At 38.7% G+C, this 22,891-nt stretch overlaps 2 protein-coding genes across 3 annotated transcripts; one reads left to right on the top strand and one right to left on the bottom strand.

Moving 5' to 3' along the window:
• The first annotated feature begins 7 nt into the window (after positions 1-7).
• On the top strand, positions 8-3,601 carry LOC136282386 (uncharacterized). The gene is made up of 2 exons (XM_066170005.1): positions 8-301; positions 1,917-3,601. The coding sequence occupies exons 1-2, from the start codon at positions 70-72 to the stop codon at positions 2,510-2,512; spliced, it is 828 nt and encodes a 275-aa protein (XP_066026102.1). The 5' UTR covers positions 8-69; the 3' UTR covers positions 2,513-3,601.
• Positions 3,602-10,619: 7,018 nt separating this feature from the next.
• LOC131771721 (uncharacterized) lies at positions 10,620-21,765 on the bottom strand. 2 transcript variants are annotated; one of them, XM_059087566.2, is made up of 8 exons: positions 21,072-21,493; positions 18,634-18,701; positions 18,070-18,102; positions 17,884-17,916; positions 17,753-17,785; positions 17,453-17,584; positions 14,951-15,253; positions 10,624-12,720 (listed from the first exon to the last, which is right to left on the bottom strand). In XM_059087566.2, the coding sequence occupies exons 1-8, from the start codon at positions 21,352-21,354 to the stop codon at positions 12,550-12,552; spliced, it is 1,056 nt and encodes a 351-aa protein (XP_058943549.2). In that variant the 5' UTR covers positions 21,355-21,493; the 3' UTR covers positions 10,624-12,549. The 2 variants fall into 2 exon arrangements, with proteins under 2 accessions (XP_066026100.1, XP_058943549.2); XM_066170003.1 differs by lacking the exon at positions 17,753-17,785 and having other exon boundaries at positions 10,620-12,720; positions 21,072-21,765.
• Between the last annotated feature and the right edge of the window lie 1,126 nt (positions 21,766-22,891).

Genomic DNA, 22,891 nt, shown 5'->3' with positions numbered 1-22,891 from the left:
AGTTTTCGTCAAGTTTTTGGTTATTTATATTGGTATGTTAGGTTATAGAACACAGGAGTATCGCAAAGAATGAAAAGAAAAGGTTTACACGGCGAAACAAGTGGTAAAAAGAGGCGATCAAGGTGTAGACAACGATGTCCTCACTGTCAGCAGTTACTTAGCAATTCACAGTACCACGAGCATCGTAAACGGTACTTCAATCCAGTACTCAAGGAATGGAAAACCGTGGCCGATCTAACGATAGTTAAAGCATCTATGCCTATACCAGATGTCCCTGGATCAAGCTCAAGTGATAGCGAAGGTAAGCTATTGGTACATGTGACTGCGTGCATTCGAAGCATTCAAAGCTAAGCTATTAAAAAAAGTCTTGGTGTGTGTTTTGATTTCACATGTTAATGACTCTTGTCATTTACATGTGAAAACAACAGCGCATTTGTCAAAAAAATGTAATAAAAACCTGTAAGATCTTTGATTAGCAAACGACCCCAAAATTAATCAGGTCCATCCTTGATATGCCGTCAGGTTTCTTTTTATTTTGAATTTCTATTCAATTTTGTATAGGCCAAACAAGAATGAGAGTCATGTGAGAGTTGAAGGATGGTAGAGTACATGTAAACACATAGTTATTGTAAGAAATACATAATTATTCTTTTTATGCCAGGTTTGTTTCATTTAATGGCTTACAAGCAAATTGATTCTGACTGATTGGTATTCCAAACAAATAAAATTCAGACCAAAATAACATGGTTTTCATGCAGTGCATTATGTGTTTGTTTGTCTACTGGAAACAAGGCTTAAAGAAGTCTTGTCTGGTCTTTCAGGATAAGTTTTTCCTGCTGCATGGTTAAGGGCCTGCTACCCCGTTCCTCCTCACCAAGCTCAATAGTTGTCATGCAATCTGTGCAATTTCACTTCTGGTTTCCTTATCTTCTGCATTTCTGCTTCACAGCCAAATTTTTGTTTAGTTGTTTGTTTGTTTGTGTGTATACCAGCAAGATGAACACAATGTTAAAGTTTGCCACACAGCAAAATTGAGTTTTTTCATGTAATAATAAATACATCAAACACCAGAGACAGTGTTTCATCAAGATATCCAAATAAAGAGAAGATAGTTAAAAATGTGATGTGTGGCGGGGTATTTTTGACGAAACACCAAGTGTTTGGATAGGCAATGAAACACTGTTTGGAGTGTTTGACAGCAAAATAATTAAGACCTGGGTATCCAAACTTCCTTCGCAGTTATGATTTTCTTTGTTTTAACTTGGTGAATTGTTAAATTAAATGTGTTTAAGAAGCATACAGACTGCACATGAGTAGCCAGGAATCCAACTCAGTGCAGCAATGCCAATTCGTATTATCCTCAAACCTTTCTGCTTTCACAATAATTGATGTTGTTAGTTGTAGATGAAAAGAAATACTGATCATTCTTACAATGTAGGTCATTAAATGAACCTAATTGGCTTATATAATAATTATTTTAAATTGATGGAAATTTCTATAATCTACTGAAAAAACGACTCAAACTGTTAGAAACAAAGGAAAACATTTATAGTTACAGCTGTCTGTATATCAATGGCTTTTTGGTGTAATTTAGGGTAGAAAATACATGTATAAATTAATAACTGAACTATATAATGTATCTTGTAAAATAGATGGAAACATGGATTCATCCTATGAGCCATCTGTACATGCATAAGATCTTTCTGGGAGTGATTCCGGTAAGGACTCCTTACCTGTGTGTATTTATTTTTATTTATTTCTTTGAGAAAAAATATTGTTGACTCGAGTCAGACACTTGGAAAAGGAGGTGTTATTGAAGAGTCAAGAGAGTAAATTTCCTGATCCATAGATATGCTAAATCAATGACAGCATTAAATCATCACTGATCATATATAATGTGTATTTATGATCATTAGGTTCCAAAGGAGTCCAAAACATTGCAGAACTGCTACAGCTTATGATGGCTTCCACTGGATCATTCATTGGTAAAGAATCTTTATGGGCAGATTTATCATCAATTAAGTTTGGAAGCCCTTACAAGCTGGCCAGACTGGATCGGGATGAACTAGCAGCACTGCGTGTAGTTTATCATACCCTGTATCCAACATTGGCCGAAACATCACCGGCTATGGCTACTTTGTACAAGAAGTACTCATCTCTAACATGTACATATGCCCGTGTAACAGCATCATGGTGCGCTGAAAATGGATGCATTGACCCTGGCTTGTTGAGGCCAGGAATTGTACGTTATTACATAGTCCATTGTCTGGAAATTCAAAGAAAGCAATATGTTCATGTTTTTGAAGTTGTGAACTGGCTGAAACCTTCCAAACAAGACTTTAGCTTTAAGAACCCACTATCAGTTTGGCATGCAAGAGGCTACGAGACTTCAGGGCCATCTGTATTTCTACCTGTCCAGAGGATTCACTCAAAGTATTTTTCAGCTGAAAAACTTTTGTCAGGAGAGAAATACTTGATCGTGTCTCCCATCTCCAGGAGAATTTTGTTGTAACTAACTTACAAACAGGGGGGGGGGAGTTTGAAAGGGATTGATAAGATGTTATTATATGGCCAGAAAAAAAGAAGAATTTTGTTTGTTTACATGTAATGTAAGTGTTTTGTACTAGCTGACATTTTGCTTGTGCATGGTGATAAGCTGAACTTAAATTTTTCAAAGTTTGCTAGTCCTCTCTACTTTTTTCTTGTCAGGCATTTTTGCGCTTCCATTTAGTATTTCTCACTAGAAGAAAATGTCGTCAATATTTTTTGTTGTTTGTTTAATTTACACTAAAATGTGGTTTAAATGCTGGTATAGTTTGGAAAATCTAGACCAAGGTCAGTATTGGGCAATCAAATTCAGGAATAGTTTCCAGTCCTTGTGAGACACGGCCACATAATAAGTTACTTTATATAATTTACCAAATTTATTATATGCTTTTGTTTCTGATACATGCAGGTGTGTTTAGAGTACGTCTAAGCACCTTTGTAAGGTTTAGCTAGGTAACTATGTGTGGCTGTTGTGGTTCAATTTTAACCTTGCTTTAAATTTTATTTTACTTTGTGTTTAGATATGATAATATCTGTTGATGAGTTTGAAACAAAGGAAAATTTAAACCAGGGATAATACCGAACCACAATAATGATGTACTTATGAGAAACATTACTCTTGAGAGTGATAAATAACTTTTTTCGTGTTCACTTAGTGTCATCTACAAATGAGGGAGATTGGCAGAACTTCAGATTTTTAAATTGACAGTTATACAAACCAAACTCAGTTGGGAGTTTATAACTTTTGAATTATCCAAACCTCCAAAGGCAGTTCAGAGTTGTTAGGTAATTGGTGTTGTGTGACACTGATTGAACATTGACAATGTTATAAGGCCTTGTATGGGATTAATTATTAATGTTGTTATCAATGAGTTCCTTTTACTATACTTCGGTTAACAAATAAGGAAATGTACATTTTATTCTTAGCCATTAGCTGTTTGCTTTTGCCTTTCTTAGGCTTTTCAGTGGTGTTTTTGCTCTTTTGATTCTGTTAGATTTACTGACAATTTGTTTGTTTTTTTTTTTTGTATTGTTGGTGACTGGTGGAACTAATAAAAACAATTTACAGGTCTACTACCTGAAATTCAGAAAGTTGTGTACCTGACGTTGTTGTTGTTTTTTTTATTTAAGAAGGCAGGGAGGGGGGGGGGGGTTAAGTAGGCTCATCCTCAACTGGTATAACAACTTTTTGGCTCAATCACACAACTATATTATTTGGCCACAGTGGCTCAAATGGCACACCTGTCTTATTTGGCTCAACCGGATCAAATGACACGACTGTCTAATTTAATCCAACCTACTCAAATCACACAACTGTTTCATTTGGCCCAACCGGCTAAAATCACACAACTGTCTAATTTGCCCCTACTTTACTAAGTAACACAACTGTGTCATTTGGCGCAACCGGCTCAATTTGTACAACTGTCTCATTTGGCCCAACTGGCTCAAATCAGACAACTGTCTCATTTGGCCCACCTTAATCAAATGACACAACTGGCTCAAAACACATTTGTCTCATTTGACCCAACAGGCTCAAATCACACCACAGTGTCATTTGGCTCAAATCACAGAACTGTCTCAGAAATGTCTCATTTTGCCCAATCCACTCCACTCACATGAATGTCTCATTTGGCTTAACCAGCTCAAATGACACAATTGTCTCTTTTTGGCCTAACCAGCTCACATCCCAGAAATGTCTCACTTGGCCCAACTGGTTCAAATCACACAACAATCTCATCTGATCCAACCGGCTCAAATCACACAACTGTCTCATTTGCACAAACCAGATTAAATGACACAACTGTCTCATTTGGCACAACCGGTTCAACTTGTCTTGTTTGGGATAACCAGATCAAATGACACAGTGGTCTCATTTGGCCCAACCGACTTAAATTACACAACTGTGTCATTTGGCCTAACTGGCTCAAATGACACAACTGCCTCGTTTGGCCCAATCAGATCAAATGACACAACTGTCTCATTTGGCCCAACTGGCTCAAATCCCACAACCGCCTCATCTGACCCAACCGGCACAAATCACACAACTGTCTCATTTTGCCCAATCAGATCAAGTGACACAACTGTCTCATTTGGCCCAACCGGCTCAAATCCCACAACCGTCTCATCTGACTCAATCGCACAACTGTCTTGTTTTGCCCAATCGACTTAAATCACACAACTGTCTCATTTGGCACAACTTGTCTCATTTGAGCCAACCAAATCAAACGACACAACAGTCTCATTTGGCCCAATCGACTTAAATCACACAACTGTCTCACCTGACCCAACTGGCTCATATCACACAACTGTCTCATTTGGCCCATCTCATTTGGCCCAACTGGCTCAAGTCACACAACTGTCTCATCTGATACAACCGGCTCAAATCACACAACTGTCTCATTTGGACAAACCAGATTAAATGACACAGCTGTCTCATTTGGCACAACCGGTTCAACTTGTCTTACTTGGGCCAACCAGATCAAATGACACAGTGGTCTCATTTGGCCCAACCGACTTAAATTACATAACTGTCTCATTTGGCCCAGCTGGCGCAAATCACACAACTGTCTCATTTGGCCTTAAACTGGCTCAAATAATACAATGTCTAATTTTGGCTGTCTCGTTTGGCCCAACCAGCTCAGTGCACACAACTGTCTTCTTTGGGTAACCGGATCAAATGACACAACTCGTCTCATTTGGGTCAACCAGATCAAATGACACAATTGTCTCATTGGCACCAACCGACCTAAGTCACATAACTGTCTCATTTGGCCTAACCGGATTAAATAACACAGCTGTCGCATTCAGATTCCTTGTTGTTCAAAGAACCATCTCGCGTTTGTTTTATGGTAAGATGTAGCAAAAAACTGCAAATCCGTTTGCAGAAACATGACGGAAACGAACAACGGCGGAAATGTGCTGGCTTAAATATGACGGAAACGTGACTTGGCATTTCCGTTCCGTTAACGTGACGGAAACACGTAGACTTTAATTTTCACGTTTCCGTAAGACGTAAACATAACGGAAACATGGAGTTGCATGTTTCCGCCACGTTTCAGAAATACGGAAACATGTGATTTCGTGACAGTGACAGTGACAGTGACAGTGACAGTGACAGTGACAGCGACAGTGACAGTGACAGTGACAGTGACAGTGACAGTGACAGTGACAGTGACAGTGAAAGTGAAAGTGAAAGTGAAAATGAAAGTGAAAGTGAAAGTGAAAGGTCAGTCAGAGGTTGATTCGAAATTCGGTACGAAATGGCACACAAAAATACATTCAAGTATATGTACCTTTTGATCCAGTTGCATGATTCTTTGTTGAAAATGCAGAAACCTCTCATTTACGCTTGTATTCAGACCCTGTACTACGAGACGGATATCCTCTACCTCTGTATTTTTGCCCTAAAAAAATAAAACGGGCCAAATTATTGTGTTAAAGAATTAGTGGAATTAATGCAGAGAGGTTCCTCTCCAACTCCTGCATATTCTTTTGAAGTTCTGACGTTTCTAGAAAAGGGGAGACAATAAGAGAAACAGAAAATGTAAAAAAAATGAATTGAATCAAAATAGTGTAACAATTTTGAAATAAAAAAAAGTATCATCAGCTTTCGAAAATTCTCATTTAAAAAAATATCTTGGACTATTAATTAAATGCTGCATTCAGTAAATTTCTGAGGCATACAATTGAAGAAACTAGTGTAATTGAAGCTGATCGATTGTGGAATGTGTACGGACACGTTTCGGCCGGTTAATCACCACATTTTCCTTCACTTTCGAAGTATGTTACTATTTCAGTCAAAGTGACAATTGGCGGCAATATAATAAGCTGAGGCTGGGTTTTAACGTAGGAACATATTCGGAGATATTTTCACTGATCTAATCCTTATGTTGGCCTTTTTTTATGATCCAGGCCTGTTTGTAAGTGGATACTGTAAAGGATATCGACAACTCAAAGCGAGCAAATCACCCCGCGTAGACTAATCTATTTCACAAATACAAAGCGGCAATGTCCGAATTATACTTTCTATGAGCACTAATTATATATTTTGTTCAAATAGGAACGATGATGGTGAGGTTCTCTCTACGCAGGCGGAGATGGCGATAATTTTGATCACGGGGTGATGTGAATGGGAAGATGGTTGATCCTCGCTCGAAAAAGAATGTCTAGGCTGGCACCCTCTCTGCTTTGCCGTTGCTAGCGTTTCATCTTGTCCCCCTCCACACCTTTCTTTTTTTTTTTTTTTTTTTTCCCACACTACACATTTTGTGTTAAGATTACATTTCTCAGCTTAATGAAGTCTTTGCCCACGTTAAAGACGGGCCGGGAGAGATTAAGCTACAATGGATTTAACATGCGCAAACCTTAAGTCATAACCCTTTGTTTTTTTTCTTGTGTGATATTTCAAAACAAATAAATCTCGTGACTATTTGTCGAACATTTTCTTTGTTTCGCTTTCATCCCTTGCGTGTTTGAGATAGCAATAAATATTGCCATTGCTTACAATCCCATACATGTGATTTATCAACCCAAGAGAGATGGGTTTTCAGTTATTTATTTTTCTCTTTTTAAACTAGCGTTTCGATCAAGAATAATTAAATGTGTTTTTACAGCAATATGCTGGATGTGCCACACTCGCGGATCGGAGTTGTGTGAGCAAACGAATTTACTGTTAAGAGAGAATTTTTCTGGAGACCGCGTGAAATCAAAAAAATGTGGCACATGCCTAGAAAAAGCCCTACCTTCATACTTCGCTCATAGATACCTTAGGGTAAGTCTATAAACGTGGTATAATTTTTTTGTTCAGAACTGTTTTTATTTTCTAGAAAAACACCAAACACTATATCGAGCCCCAACCCCCATAACAGTGGCCGAAATGAAGCCGACGAGTAGGGCAACAAAAACGTTATTCTTCAAAAGCGCAAAAGAAAGCAAGTATTTCCGAATATTATCTATTTGTATACGAGGTATTAACAAATGATTTGAATCTAATAACGGGATTATTGACATAACTATGAATTATTGGCGAATATTTGAAAATCGCCAAAATTTGATTGATTAAAAATTTCATTTTGGAGCAGTTTTTCAATAAAAATTTTTCCTACTCGGTATAACTCGGAATCACTTGAGATGAGCATTACTGAAAAATTGAAACGATGTTCTTTTCAAGGATATAAAAATTAATTTGGGGCTCTTAATTACTGCGGAGAAATAGCCCGATCTATTTCGTGCAAATCGCAACGCCGCCGTGTAAACAACCGCAGATAATCCAATTATTCTTTTATTATCGAAGCCATAATTTCTTCAAAATCTTACCGCTTTGAGCTGTGCTTTATCAGAAACTCAATATGTTACCCTTACCTTCTGAAACCAGTGATTAAGGAGTGATGTTTCCATTATTTTTGTTTCAAATCGCCATGTTCACTTGAAAAGTGTTTACAACGTCCAGCTTGACCATTTACAATACTCGGAGCTGTTCATAAATAATCGCAAACCATCGCAACTCTTGACTTATTCCTGCTTCCATACAACTCCATTATATACAAAAGTCTTTTAGCACGACAAACCAAGATGCCTTGATTACTTACAGTTTCAGTTAAGAAACGTTTGGCTCCCCAAATGGCACAACGATGTTCACCAACGAAGTCGTGTGTCATCACTCATGTCTGGACACCCAGACAGGCATTCGTCTGCAGACATCGCTGTACCGAGTGCAGGGCCAACTAATATTTATTTCTTAGTCAGTGTTATGTTTCACTTAAAAAACGCTGTAGATCTCTTTTGAGTGTTTTGAATCAGTGCCATTCTGAAAAACTACTTTTTGACGTTTTCGTCAATTTAGTCACCCCCTGGTACTGACTATACATGCTTTGCTATCGACTCTATTTCCACGACTACGCGCTTGCAAAGATTATATTTATCAATAGGCACTTTAAGCATGACGTTTAACGGCAAACGGCAAACGCAAGCTTGCCTTTCATTTTGTTACCTATTTATGGAATTCTTAAAAAAATCCTGCACAAAAAATAAAATAAAATAAATCAAACCTACTTAATTCCGTGTACACACGCCTAGAGACAGACGACAGAAATTGAATTTTTGACGTTCGCGGGAAAAACAAACGTCATGCGTAACCTCTCAAATGACGAACTTCCCAGTTAACTAAAACAACTGGAAGTTAATTGTCTAGTGCTCCGTGATTATATACATCACCTACGTGTCCCTAGTGGATCGATAAGGTCTACCATGACCTTCAGTGGCAGGCAGACAGGTTCCACGGTGAGGCGTTCTTTTCTAATGACACTGGAAAAATTCTACCGACGATGTCAACAGAACAACAGACTAACAATTTCGTGCTTAATCTAAGCACTTTGAACGTTAAACTTCACTAAAAACGTAAATCTTCGAGTCACAAAGTCGGCCGCTTGTATCAGGCCGCGAGACATTACGTGTTATTTGATATCGCCTGACTGTAGGTCATTACAATTACATTTTTTAAAGCTTTGGACTTACACAATCTCTGTTTTTTGTTTTTGTTGTTGTTGTTTTTTTAAATTTTCCTTACGATAGCGTGCTCATCAATTTAAACCTTTAGGTTTTGTACCTTGATTGCTACGATGATAATGGCCATCGCTAGAAACTTGACAGTTTTCTCAACTCGAACTCGGAAAAAGTTGTTTCCCGTCCCTTAATCAAACAATTAATCGGCCATTCTTTGAGATCCCGAATTCTCGACAAGACAGAGGCGGCGTACCCTCGGAGATTCAAGAAATCAGGAAGTTCCTCCATACCAGCTAACTGAATGGGTTTTATAAAGCAAAAAAAGAAAGAAAGAAAGAAAGAAAGGAAAAGAATACAGTGTCATATACTTTAGGTGTTTTCCTGGTCAATGAAACCAATATTCAAGCTACATGTAGTTCGTCACTGCTGACAGGTACAGCTAAAACAAAGGGCTTCGATCTTGCTCACGTAAGGCTGCTTACGATGAACGGAGATATCGAGATACCGAAATATTGGAAGGCAACGTGAATATCGATGCCCGTGCTAAAATGAGATCGACTTCCGATTCAACATCATTCACGCCCACAGCCTGTTTGTGCGCTGAGATGTCTTTCTCACACAAGCGCAGAGGGACTATAAGAGAAGCTTTTCCTGCAACTCGACTTCGCTTATCTTGGGAGCAGCATCACCCAACTAATCTTTGAAAGGAGCAATTGATATCCATTTGGTACGCTCACTTCTTAAAAAAATCGGCGGCAAAACGAAAACACCATTTTAGTTTGCTTTGGAAAATTTATGGCGCGACGCTTATTATATGGTTAGAAACTGTGCCTAATCTAATTTATTTTTTTAGCGCTGAGTATTTTAGAAAGCTACTCCCAATGTAATTTTTCCACTCCTGCACCTGTCTACCCTGCAAGCCGTCACAATTTACAAAATAGGATAACACATTTTTTTACGTCGTTAAAAATTAATGCAGTGAAATTTCCTCTATGCTGTAGTAACATATACCTAATTCATTTAGCAGTCTAGGGTGACGCATGAGTGGTATCGCGCTTAAAAAATGCAAAAAACGGTAATTTTAAATTCTGGATTTAAAACTTTTTCCCGGAAATAAAAAATAGGGATAAGAAGGAAAGAAAATAAGAGCGTATTGGTAACCGAGCCTCCTTTCGAGTGACATGTTATTGCGTGACACCATCGCAAAAAACGAACGTCAATGATTCATTTCATCTGTCAGGATGCTCTGGCTCGTTCTATGAAAAACAAACTTCCATTCTTATTGTGAAAGGAAGACATGTAAAATGTGAGTGTTCCAAGCTGAAATATGGTTATAACTGTCCAGCAATGCGACGTTTCCGGCAGGAACCTTCGTGAGATGTTTTCACTGTGATTTGGTATACACCGCCTGTAGTGCTGTACTATCGAAGCTGTTGTCAAGTCTCTTTATAACAAGATTGAGGCAAGGAACCAATCTTAGAAAGGTGTTTTTCGCCAGGTGAGCCTAAGAAATCCAGTTTACAATCTAGTATAGGTCAAAGCGATAAGATTTTGTTGGAATTATGGCTTCGATAATAAAAAGCCTAATTGGATTATCTGCGGTTGTTTACATGGCGGCATTGCGATTTGCACGAAATAGACCGGGCTACTTCTTCGCAGTAATTAAGAGCCCCAAATTAATTTTTATATCCATGGAAAGAACATTCTTTCCACTTTGTAAAAATGCTCATCTCAAGTGATTCCGAGTTATACCAGGTAGGAAACATTTTTATTGAAAAACTGCTCCAAAATGTAATTTTTAATCAATCAAATTTTGGCTATTTTCAGATATTTGTCAATAATTCATAGTTATGTCAACAAGCCCGTTATTAGATTCAAATCATTTTTTAATACCTCGTATACAAATAGGTAAAATTCAGAAAGACTTGCTTTCTTTTGTGCTTTTGAGGAATAAAGGTTTTGTTGCCCTACTCGTTGACTTCATTTCGGTCATTTTATGGCGGTTGGGGCTCGATACAGTGTTTGGTGATTTTCTAGAAAATAAAAACAGCTCTGAACAAAAAAATTATACCACGTTTATAGACTTACCCTAAGGTATCTCTGAGCGAAATATGAGGATAGTGATTTTTCCGATCATGTGCCACTTCCCACGCGGTGATAAAAAAAATTCGCTCTTAAAGAGATATGCTTTTCAACGCTCAGTTGTCACAACTTAGCCTCATCTAAATATCAAATCATGCAGACATAATAGAATTGCCCATGTTGTTCATGATTACGACTAAGAACCACAGACGGATTGCCCCTTGTAAGCAATGTCATTTTCCTAGACTTAAAATCCTATACTAATCATCAAAAAGCTCTAGTAAATAAAAGTCAAATATTTCAAACTCTGTACTAAATTCTTCAAGAAGTAATTTTTTAATTGGAGATGAAAATTATGCGAGAGTAGTTGGTTGATAACTTGGGCTTTTAACTAAAAAAAGAACGTGGCTTTTATTAACCCAGTTTCGTGGAATCTTAATAAAAAAATATTCGAATCATATCAAAACATAAGTTCCGCTAATTTTCTCTTCAGACAGGATATTAAATGGTCCAGACCGAAGTAAATTATTGTTTGCTTTATCGTGTCGTACGCGTTTGACTAATGCCATTTTTAAAATTTCGATAAATCAAGACCTACTAGTGTTTACTTACAACAGGAAGGAGCAATGGCAACCATACCTGTTGAAACCTCGCTCCGTGCCGTCATGATTGCCACAGCTAAAATCAAAGTTGCAAGGGCTATTAAGAGCGAAGCAACAGCGATGACAGATGCGATTAAGAATAATGGGTTATGCTTCACTGTATCAGAATCTTTATACGGCTGTGTTTCCACGTTTGGTTTTGCCTGAGGAGCGTCCTTTCTGAAAACTACACTGTCATAGGTAACGGCGTTATCTTCCTGTTTAGATACCATTTCGAAATAAATGTTCTCCTGCCCGATCTCGATCTTAGTATCCATCATTAGGTGGTATGATTGTGCCGTTTGTGAAACAGATCAACTTTAGACTCTTATTGGGGCGAAAGATACTTAGGCAGACCAAAGAGATGCTGAAATGCGATGCGATATGATCATATGATCATCTCTGATTGACGAGAATTGGAAAGGAGAAGGAATGGAATTTGTTTCAACGTAAGGCTATAGATTGTGTAGTAAAAGATTGAACTGACCATAAATGATGATGAAAGCATAATTGAACAGAATGATTATGCTTTCTTGATTTTGATCCAGGTTATCACTATCGACCCCACTTTCCAGTGTACAGCGGGATATCAACACAGGGCAACTTGATTTCACTCAACTGAAATGCCCTCTAAAAGAAAACCTAGTTCACTGGGCATATTTGAAAAATAGAATTAACATTAAACCACTAAATTGTTCTTCGTCTCGTTTCTGAATCAACACTGTATTATCTTCTTTACATTTCTCCTGTTCATTAAATGGCTTTCCGTTTTTCCCTTTTATGACTGACACTCCCAGTAGTGCATGTAGCAATACATCGTTGCTTCTCCAGTTGTTAGGGTACCTTCGCAAGAGCACTTGTAGGTTCTCTTTCCACCTGAGTTGACGCTTGATAATTTATCAACTTTCGCGTCGTTTGTATCACAGTTGACGCCAATAAAGATTTTACCCTGGCAGGAAAAAAGATAATAAATATGATACTTATGATAATGAAAAACTACGTCAAGAATTCGAAATGTGGAAGAGTAAGACATTTCTTTCCTCTTCAATAGGCGTACACAGGAAGTCGCGAAAGCCAACACCTACAATCTGGGCAATTCTTACTTTGAGTTTTTTATGCCGAAATCGGATATAACAAATACAGCCTACACGTCTAGGAACGTAAGAAGAGAAAAATCCACTTATTTTCTAACACTGGCCTTTAAATGTACACTGGACAACTAGTTCCCTCAGCGGGCAGGTCGTTCTTGCAAAATTGATTTTCGTTGTCTCTCATAAGGCAAGAGTCATAATACCGGGCCTAACGAATATTTTAAAAAACTGATATTTGCAAACATTTTTTGTTCCATGACAAGCTGAGAATGTCATCGCTCCGTGTGGGATTAAAGAAATAATTGTAAATACACTGAAAGGTATGAAATTGTCAATATAAATAAAAAATAAATCAATATTTAAAAAAAAAAACTTAAAAGAGAGGAAATTAGCTTTGATTCTCAAAATCGTTGCGGCCTATGGCTCAACTTTCTGACTTTAAGGGAGGCTTTAGGACATTTGGATAACTCCTTGGACCGGTAAATATTGTCATAAGTGTCAATATTTCGTAAAGTAATTTTCAATAAGATAGTTATTTTATATTAAAGTTCACACGGCAACCAGGTGGACAATCAGACATAGTTTGACAGCAATGACAGCAGAGACGGGCGAACCCATCGCTGTACCAAAAACTTGTTGATAGTATGTGCCGTTATATGTAAATTGCGTGGTTTTGAGGCAAAAAGACAGCAGATGAATAATATCCTCCACAGGCAAAGAAGTTCTTTGTCCTAGGGAAGCATCTTCTCTGAGTCTTTCCTCCGCAACCTTAACGGCAAGATCAACTGGGATTTTGGTGAAGAGCGAAACAACGTCGAAAGATACTAATTCTTCACAAGCGTCAAAAGTTTTATCTCTCATAAAATCCGCAAATTTGCAGGAATTTTTTGCTAACATGGTAATGGAAGACGTGGAACAGAGGGCCTTAGCCATTTCACCCTTTTTCTGGAAACGATATGTCGATGATGTTATTTCTGCGGTATCCGGAAATAAAGCGGAGCGCCTCTTGTCGCATTTGAATTCAGTAGAGCCGTTGATCCATTTCACCCTTGAGCAAAAGGATAGATGGATAGAAATTTGCCCTTTCTTGATTTAAATGTGTCCAGTGGGGTTCAGGGTAATTTAGAGACAAGTGTCTACCGTAAACCTACCCACACCGACAAATACCTCGCTTTCGATTCTCACTACCCTATTTGCCATAAAACGTCTGTAGCCAAAACTTTACTTAGGAGGGCTGACTGTCTACCATCTTCACTCGATTCGAAGGCTGAGGAGAGGAAATATGTTTCCAATGTCCTAAAGGCAAATAGCTATACTTTTCTCCGTAACTGCAAAAAACCAGTTACAAATAGTAACGCTCTTGATGAAAGGGAACCAGCGACTGGTTTTGCTGTTATTCCTTACATACAGGGTGTTACTGAATCCATCAAGAGAATTTTGAATAGCCACAACGTTAAAGTTTCTCAAAAACCTTTTCAGACTTTGGGGCATATTTTCGCCAAACCTAAGGATCCTGTCACGAAAGAACAACGAACCGACGCCATTTATTCTATTCCTTGCAATGACTGTGACAACGAATACATCGGACAGACCAAACGTCAGTTTGGTACACGGTTAAAAGAGCACCAAAAAGCGGTTTTTCTTTTCAAAAAGGAAAATTCAGCTTTATCGGAGCATACATGCCTAACCAACCATACAATTGGGTGGGATAATTCTAAAATTATCACCACTAATCGGCGTTACCACCAGCGCCTTTGTTTGGAGGCTTGGCATATTAACTCCGCCCACGCTCCTTTAAATCGTGACGATGGCGGTTTGCTTCCTGACGCCTATTTACACCTCGTCAGAAAAAAGGCCGCTAATTAGTGATCATATAAAAGGACCTCTTGTTGCAGCGTTTAGATCACCCCTGATGAAGGCACTAGACAGGAGTGTCGAAACGTTGGGTCTATGAATTGTAACTTGTTCGGTTACATTCATTAAATCTGCTAACCAGAGTAGCATCAAACTATGTAAGATAGTTATTTTCTTGTCAGAATCAAACAGAATCAAACTGAAACAACTTTCACAATCTTCAACTCAACATACGTTTTGTTCCGTCGCTGTAATTTCTTGTTGGGAGATCGAGCTTGCTCGCATACCAAGGCTAGATAAAGTCTTAAAAACACAGGAAATGGCCCCGGGTCCAGGTGGACCCTGGGTACCATTGAACCCAGATGGCCCACGAAGACCCTGAAAACCAGGTAGTCCAGACGGTCCTGCAGGGCCCTTAGTACCATTATATCCCGGAGGTCCGGGAGGTCCGGCAGGTCCGGCAGGTCCAACGTCACCATTAGTAACGTTGACTCTAGGTGGTCCTCTGACGCTCGTGTTGCCAGTAGTATTTTTCACCTACTCAATTAAAAAAAAGCAGAAACAACAATGATATTCACAATAACCACTACAATGATGATAATAATGACAATTGTAATGACAATGCCAATTGCCGCAATGTCAATGAAAATGACAGTGACAGAGAAAGTGACAGTGACAGTGACAGTGACAGTGAAAGTGACGGTGACTCAGAAAGTGACAGTGTCAATGACAATGAAAGTGACAGTGTCAATGATAATGAAAGTGAAAGTGACAGTGACAGTGACAGTGACAGTGACAGTGACAGTGACAGTGACAGTGACAGTGACAGTGACAGTCACAGTCACAGTCACAGTCACAGTCACAGTCACAGTCACAGTCACAGTCACAGTCACAGTCACAGTCACAGTCACAGTCACAGTCACAGTCACAGTCACAGTCACAGTCACAGTCACAGTCACAGTCACAGTCACAGTCACAGTCACAGTCACAGTCACAGTCACAGTCACAGTCACAGTCACAGTCACAGTCACAGTCACAGTCACAGTCACAGTCACAGTCACAGTCACAGTCACAGTCACAGTCACAGTCACAGTCACAGTCACAGTCACAGTCACAGTCACAGTCACAGTCACAGTCACAGTCACAGTCACAGTCACAGTCACAGTCACAGTCACAGTCACAGTCACAGTCACAGTCACAGTCACAGTCACAGTCACAGTCACAGTCACAGTCACAGTCACAGTCACAGTCACAGTCACAGTCACAGTCACAGTCACAGTCACAGTCACAGTCACAGTCACAGTCACAGTCACAGTCACAGTCACAGTCAGTCACAGTCACAGTCACAGTCACAGTCACAGTCACAGTCACAGTCACAGTCACAGTCACAGTCACAGTCACAGTCACAGTCACAGTCACAGTCACAGTCACAGTCACAGTCACAGTGACAGTCACAGTCACAGTGACAGTCACAGTGACAGTGACAGTCACAGTGACAGTGACAGTGACAGTGACAGTGACAGTGACAGTGACAGTGACAGTGACAGTGACAGTGACAGTGAAAATGAAAGTGAAAATGAAAGGTCAGTCAGAGGTTGATTCGAAATTCGGTACGAAATGGCACCCAAAAATACATTCAGGTATATGTACCTTTTGATCCAGTTGCATGATTCTTTGTTGAAAATGCAGAAACTTTTTATTTACGCTTGTGAAAGTGACAGTGACAGTGACAGTGACAGTGACAGTGACAGTGACAGTGACAGTGACAGTGACAGTGACAGTCACAGTCACAGTGACAGTCACAGTCACAGTGACAGTCACAGTCACAGTCACAGTCACAGTCACAGTGACAGTCACAGTCACAGTCACAGTCACAGTCACAGTCACAGTCACAGTCACAGTCACAGTCACAGTCACAGTCACAGTCACAGTCACAGTCACAGTCACAGTCACAGTCACAGTCACAGTCACAGTCACAGTCACAGTCACAGTCACAGTCACAGTCACAGTCACAGTCACAGTCACAGTCACAGTCACAGTCACAGTCACAGTCACAGTCACAGTCACAGTCACAGTCACAGTCACAGTCACAGTCACAGTCACAGTCACAGTCACAGTCACAGTCACAGTCACAGTCACAGTCACAGTCACAGTCACAGTCACAGTCACAGTCACAGTCACAGTCACAGTCACAGTCACAGTCACAGTCACAGTCACAGTCACAGTCACAGTCACAGTCACAGTCACAGTCACAGTCACAGTCACAGTCACAGTCACAGTCACAGTCACAGTCACAGTCACAGTCACAGTCACAGTCACAGTCACAGTCACAGTCACAGTCACAGTCACAGTCACAGTCACAGTCACAGTCACAGTCACAGTCACAGTCACAGTCACAGTCACAGTCACAGTCACAGTCACAGTCACAGTCACAGTCACAGTCACAGTCACAGTCACAGTCACAGTCACAGTCACAGTCACAGTCACAGTCACAGTCACAGTCACAGTCACAGTCACAGTCACAGTCACAGTCACAGTCACAGTCACAGTCACAGTCACAGTCACAGTCACAGTCACAGTCACAGTCACAGTCACAGTCACAGTGACAGTGACAGTGACAGTGACAGTGACAGTGACAGTGACAGTGGAAATGAAAGTGAAAATGAAAGGTCAGTCAGAGGTTGATTCGAAATTCGGTACGAAATGGCACCCAAAAATACATTCAGGTATATGTACCTTTTGATCCAGTTGCATGATTCTTTGTTGAAAATGCAGAAACTTTTTATTTACGCTTGTGTTCAGACCAGTCAAAGTTTGGGCAGCATCCTGTACTGCGAGACGGATATCCTCTAGCTCTGTATTTTTGCCCTAAAAAATGGAATGGGCCAAATTATTGTGTTTGAGAATTAGTGGGCCTACTTAAGTCGGTGAAATAAGTAGAGCAGTCCTCGTTTTGCTTTTGAACATAATCATAAGGACTGTAACAGTGAGAGATTCAGATAACGATACATTCGTAATGTTAATGTTGAAACTGACCTCGTTTTTCATGTTTTCCATTTCTTTTTCCATCTACCATAAAGTAAGAAACTCATATTTAACTAAGTGCACTTATAGTAATTTTTTTTCCTAATATAGATGGAACTGGAAATAGATGAATTTAAACTTACCTTTATCGCTAGCTCCTTCAATTCTGCTGAGACCTAAGATAGGAAAAGAAAAGAAACTACTCAACATCATATCATTTTTTTAGTGAATGGTTTATTGTTATTGATGATTTACGATCATTATCATTATTGTCATGATTGAGATGATCATTACGATTATTAATGGAGGTGAATGAATGGCTTACTTACGTTTTTCTTCAGTTCTATTACATCCCCTGAAACCTATAACAATAAAAAAATGCAATATTCCTTGTCAAGTTTCTTTGTAGAATAATGCTTTCTTCTCATTTCTTATTTATAATGATTTAATGACGATGATGGCTATATAGGAGTGCAATTTGCATGATAAGGTTCGCACCTGCTATGCTTCCAAAGACGGTTCAAAAAATTAGGAGAACACTGATAATGTCTGTGATAATGACACTTAAGATGACCTATAGTAATGTTTATTATGCTCCCCCAGGCACACAACAGTCTCGGATTAGAAATAAATCTAGATCACCACATTGAAGAAGTTAAAGCAGAAGAAATGCAGTATTGTTAACACAAAAACGATGCCTCCAGCCTGCGCTCCAGGGAATTATTAAAGCTCTGTTTAAAATATGTATATTTCTGTACCATTACTAACTATCAGGGATTTAAAAGTCCTTTTGGGGCCTTTAGTCTTATGTTCATACATGTACCGATGTATTTCACATCAGTACACTTTTGCTTTTTAACTGACCACTGCTAATGATTAAGAATTACTCCTACCGAGTAATCTCTTAATGCAGAGAGGTTCCTCTCCAATTCTTGCATATTCTTTTGAAGTTCTGACGTTTCTAGAAAAGGGGAGACAGTAAGAAAAACATAGAAAATATAAACAAAAATAGTTAAGGATTTCAAACGAAAAGATGAGCAGATGGATAAATAGATAAAAGATGAATCAATAAACACATGTTGAAGCTTTATACATCCCTTAGTGAAATCTTTCGATATGCAGATTTTGAAACCATTCATCAAAAATCTTTCAAATAAAAAAGGGAGAAATAAGACATACTATTCTTGAACTAGTTCAAACAATCACTATCAAGAGTAATAGCTATTCAACTATCAAAAATATGGTAAGTAAGGCTTTCTTTCCTGCTTGTTATAGATAAAGATTTTTCTAATTTTGTTCATCATTCGTAAGGAAGACGGTACATTGTATGACTCTTTTTTAACAGCTTTACATTTACGAGAAATTATGTCGAAATTGAGAAGTAAAAGAACACTACGATCTGGACTTGGAAAAGAGTCGATTATGGCTCGCAGCATTTTACGTTCCTTCGAATTTGACAGAAACAGAATTCTGTTAAATAATAAATTACGGATATTAGTGCCAAAAGATAAAAAATGGTTAAAGTTCTCAACACTTAAATGAAAAAAATTTTTTTCTAAGGAACCTTTGATTACCATTTACGATTCAATGACTCGGAGTGTTTGCGTCATTTACAATGTCTTCGGTCTTTGCATACTACATGACGCTAACTTTGTTATCTGCAAGAGGAATTTCCTACCCCCAGTAACCTCAAATGAAATCAAAATAAAGGAAAATTGTTCATTTCTATACTCTAATTGTTGAATTAAAATGGTGTAACACAATTTTCAAATAAAAAAAAAAAGCATCATTAGCCTTCGAAAAATCTCTTGGACTATTAATTAAATGTTGCATTCAGTTAATTTTTTAGGCATATAATTAAAGAAACTTGGGTAATTGAAGCTGATCGATTGTGGAATGTGTGCGGAAACGTTTTGGCCGCTTAATCACCACATTTTCTTTCACTTTCGAAGTATGTTGCTATTTCAGTCAAAGTGACAATTTGCGGCAATATATAATAAGCTGAGGTTGGGTTTTAACGTAAGAACACATTCGGAGATATTTTGACTGAAATAACCCTCATGTTGGTCTTTTTTTATGGTCCAGGCCTGTTTGTAAATGGATACTGTGAAGGATATGGACAACTCAAAGCGAATAAATCACCCCGCGTAGACTAATCTATTTCGCTAATCCAAAGCGTCAATGTCCAAATTACACTTTCTGTTAGCACTAATTATATATTTTGTTCAGATAGGAAGGATGATGGTGAGGTTCTCCCTACGCAGGCGGAGATGACGATGATTTTGATCACGGGGTGATGTGAATGCGAAGATGGTTGATCCTCGCTCGAAACAGTATGTCTACACGCAGACACGGGATTGCCGGATGTAAGCCAGGCTAAGAGCTGGCACCCTCTCTGCTTTGCCGTTGCTGGCGTTTCTGCTTCTCCTCCTCCACGCGTTTGTGTTAAGATTACATTTCGCAGCGTAATAAAGTCTTTGTCCACGTTAAAGACGGGCCCTTTGTCAGAACCCTTTGTTTTCCTTGTGTGATATTTCAAAACAAATATAATCTCATGACTATTTTTCGAACATCTTCTTTGTTTCGCTTTCATCCCTCGCGTGTTTGAGCTAGCAATAAATAAGGCCAGTGCTCACAATCCCATAAATGTGATTTATCAATCCAAGAGTTTTTCAGTTATTTATTTTTCTCTTTTTAAATTGGCGTTTCGATCAAGAATAATTAATGTGTTTTTACAGTAATATGCTTCATCCTAGTTGTGTGAGAGCAAACGAATTTACTGTTAAAGAGATATGCTTTTCAACGCTCAGTTGTCACAACTTAGCCTCATCTAAATATAACATCATGCAGACATAATAGAATTGCCCATGTTGTTCATGATTACGACTAAGTACCATGATAGACGGATTTCCCCTTGTAAGCAATGTCATTTTCTTAGACTTGAAATCCTATACTAATCATCAGTGCGGAAAAAGCTCTAGTAACCAAAGGTCAAATATTTCAAACTCTGTACGAATTCTTCAAGAAGTAAATTTTTAATTGGAGATGAAAGTTTTATGCGATAGCAGTTGGTTGATAAATTGGGCTTTTTACTAAAGAAAGAATGTGGCTTTTATTGACCCAATTTCGTGGAATCTTCATAAAAATATTCAAATCATATCGAAACATGAGTTCTGCTAATTTTCTCTTCGGACAGGAAAATAAATGGTCGAGACCGAAGTAAATTATTGTTTGCTTTATCGTGTTGTACACTAATGCCACTTTTAAAATTTCAATGAATCAAGACATACGAGTGTTTACTTACAACATGAAGGAGCAATGGCAACCATACCTGTTGAAACCTCGCTCCGTGCCGTCATGATTGCCACAGCTAAAACCAAAGTGGCAAGGGCTGTTAAGAGCGAAGCAACAGCGATGACAGATGCGATAAAGAATAATGGGTTATGCTTCACTGTATCAGAATCTTTATACGGCTGTGTTTCCACGTTTAGTTTCGCCTGTGGAGTGTCCTTTCTGAAAACTACATCGTCATAGGTTTCGGCGTTATCTTCCTGTTTAGACTCCATTTCCAAACAAATGTTCTCCTGCCCGATCTCGATCTTAGTATCCATCATTGAGTGGTATGATTGTGCCGTTTGTGAAACAGATCAACTCTAGACTCTTCTTGGGGCGAAATATGCTTAGGCAGACCAAAGAGATGCTGAAATGCGATGCGATATGATCATATGATCATCTCTGATTGATGAGAATAGGAAAAGCTGAAAATAGGATATTGACAGGAAGGAAGTATTTGTTTCAACGTAAGGCTATAGATTGTGCAATAAAAGATTGAACTGACCACAAATGATGATGAAAGCAGTATTGAACAAAATGATTATGCTGTCTTGATTTTGATCCATGGTATCACTATCGACCCCACTTTCCCGTGTACAGTGATATATCAAGGTAAAAGCAAACGGGGTATAGAGGGTTTTGTCTTGATGTTTTAGTCTTCGATGGGCTGAAGTCAAACCTAAATTAAAATTGTCTCAACTTAAATGATCCACTGGCTTCGTATAAGCCACCTTTGATTGCATTTAATGCTAGGGTAATTTGAGAGGTGGCATGGATCATTTTCCTAAATAGCTACTTTAAAGGCGTTGAAAAGGGTGAGAAAGAAAATATTCCAAAACTCTTCCAAAGCAAGATACTGTAACCATTTTTTTCAATATTTTTTTCATAGTCCCATCAGTTACATAAATCCTTACCTACATTTGGCAGAACTCTTTTTTTTCCCTTTTTTTTTGGCACCATGCAATATTAGGCAATTTCAAATGCAGTCAACTGTTGACCTGGGCAAAACACTCCGAGCTGGGTTGAAGGGGGAGGAATTGTGGAATTCGTGCAAAACCCACCCAATCCATTTCACTCGGTTGAAGAAGGGACGCCATTTTTACTGCTTCATGAAGTTTCTTAGTCCCTGAGGGATTTCATTGAGCATTATAAATAGAATATCGTTCAAGACCGTCAGTTCCTTGAGTTCAATAGAGCACAACTAAAGTCCTTACTGTTGCCCTATTGTTAGTTGATTACTTTATGAATTTGAATCATAGAAATACAACGTTAGCTTTGTTCGACTAAAATATTATCTCGAAAAAAACGTCTCGAAATCGATTTCATGCAAGAAATTGATCGTGATTAAATAATGGAGATATGTTATAACAAGGGCGTAGCTGGGGGATGGGATTTCCCTGGGGTTCTTAGATACCCGTGTTGTGCCCCCCCCCCTTTATAAGCGCCTTTGTTTTAGGTTATAATAGATAATAGATATGACTATCTGGTGAGTACCCTTTCTTTGACACTGTGAGCCCTTTTTGAAAAATCCTGGCTACGCCCCTGTTTAAAGTATGGACAAAGTCTGTACGGGAAAACACTCAAGATAACTCTTTGCGGTGTTGACCGACAGGTGAGAAGGTAAATTAATCAAGGGCAAAAACGACGGGCGCGAAAGTTACTGGTGAATAAGAAACCGAGTTTCTGATTAAATAAATCATATACACCTTTGAATGAGTATGAATGACAGCAAAGTCTCAGCCTATTAAATTATGGATATTTTTGAATTGTTACTTCGACATCAGGTAAAGTAAACACAATGTCGCATAATAGGGTGAT

This window comes from Pocillopora verrucosa, chromosome 7 (assembly GCF_036669915.1).
Source record: "Pocillopora verrucosa isolate sample1 chromosome 7, ASM3666991v2, whole genome shotgun sequence".
In the NCBI taxonomy this organism is placed as follows: domain Eukaryota; kingdom Metazoa; phylum Cnidaria; class Anthozoa; order Scleractinia; family Pocilloporidae; genus Pocillopora; species Pocillopora verrucosa.
Note: the sequence above shows the minus strand (reverse complement) of the source record. Positions and strands in the feature narration are given on the sequence as shown.

Coding starts and splice junctions, on each gene's coding strand:
- LOC131771721 (XM_059087566.2), bottom strand. CDS start 21,354: ATGATGGATACTAAGATCGAGATCGGGCAGGAGAACATTTGTTTGGAA. Junction 18,702..21,071: donor ACGGAGCGAGGTTTCAACAG/GTATGGTTGCCA, acceptor CCCCTTTTCTAG/AAACGTCAGAACTTCAAAAG. Junction 17,917..18,069: donor TAATAGAACTGAAGAAAAAC/GTAAGTAAGCCA, acceptor TTCCTATCTTAG/GTCTCAGCAGAATTGAAGGA.
- LOC136282386 (XM_066170005.1), top strand. CDS start 70: ATGAAAAGAAAAGGTTTACACGGCGAAACAAGTGGTAAAAAGAGGCGA. Junction 302..1,916: donor AAGCTCAAGTGATAGCGAAG/GTAAGCTATTGG, acceptor TATGATCATTAG/GTTCCAAAGGAGTCCAAAAC.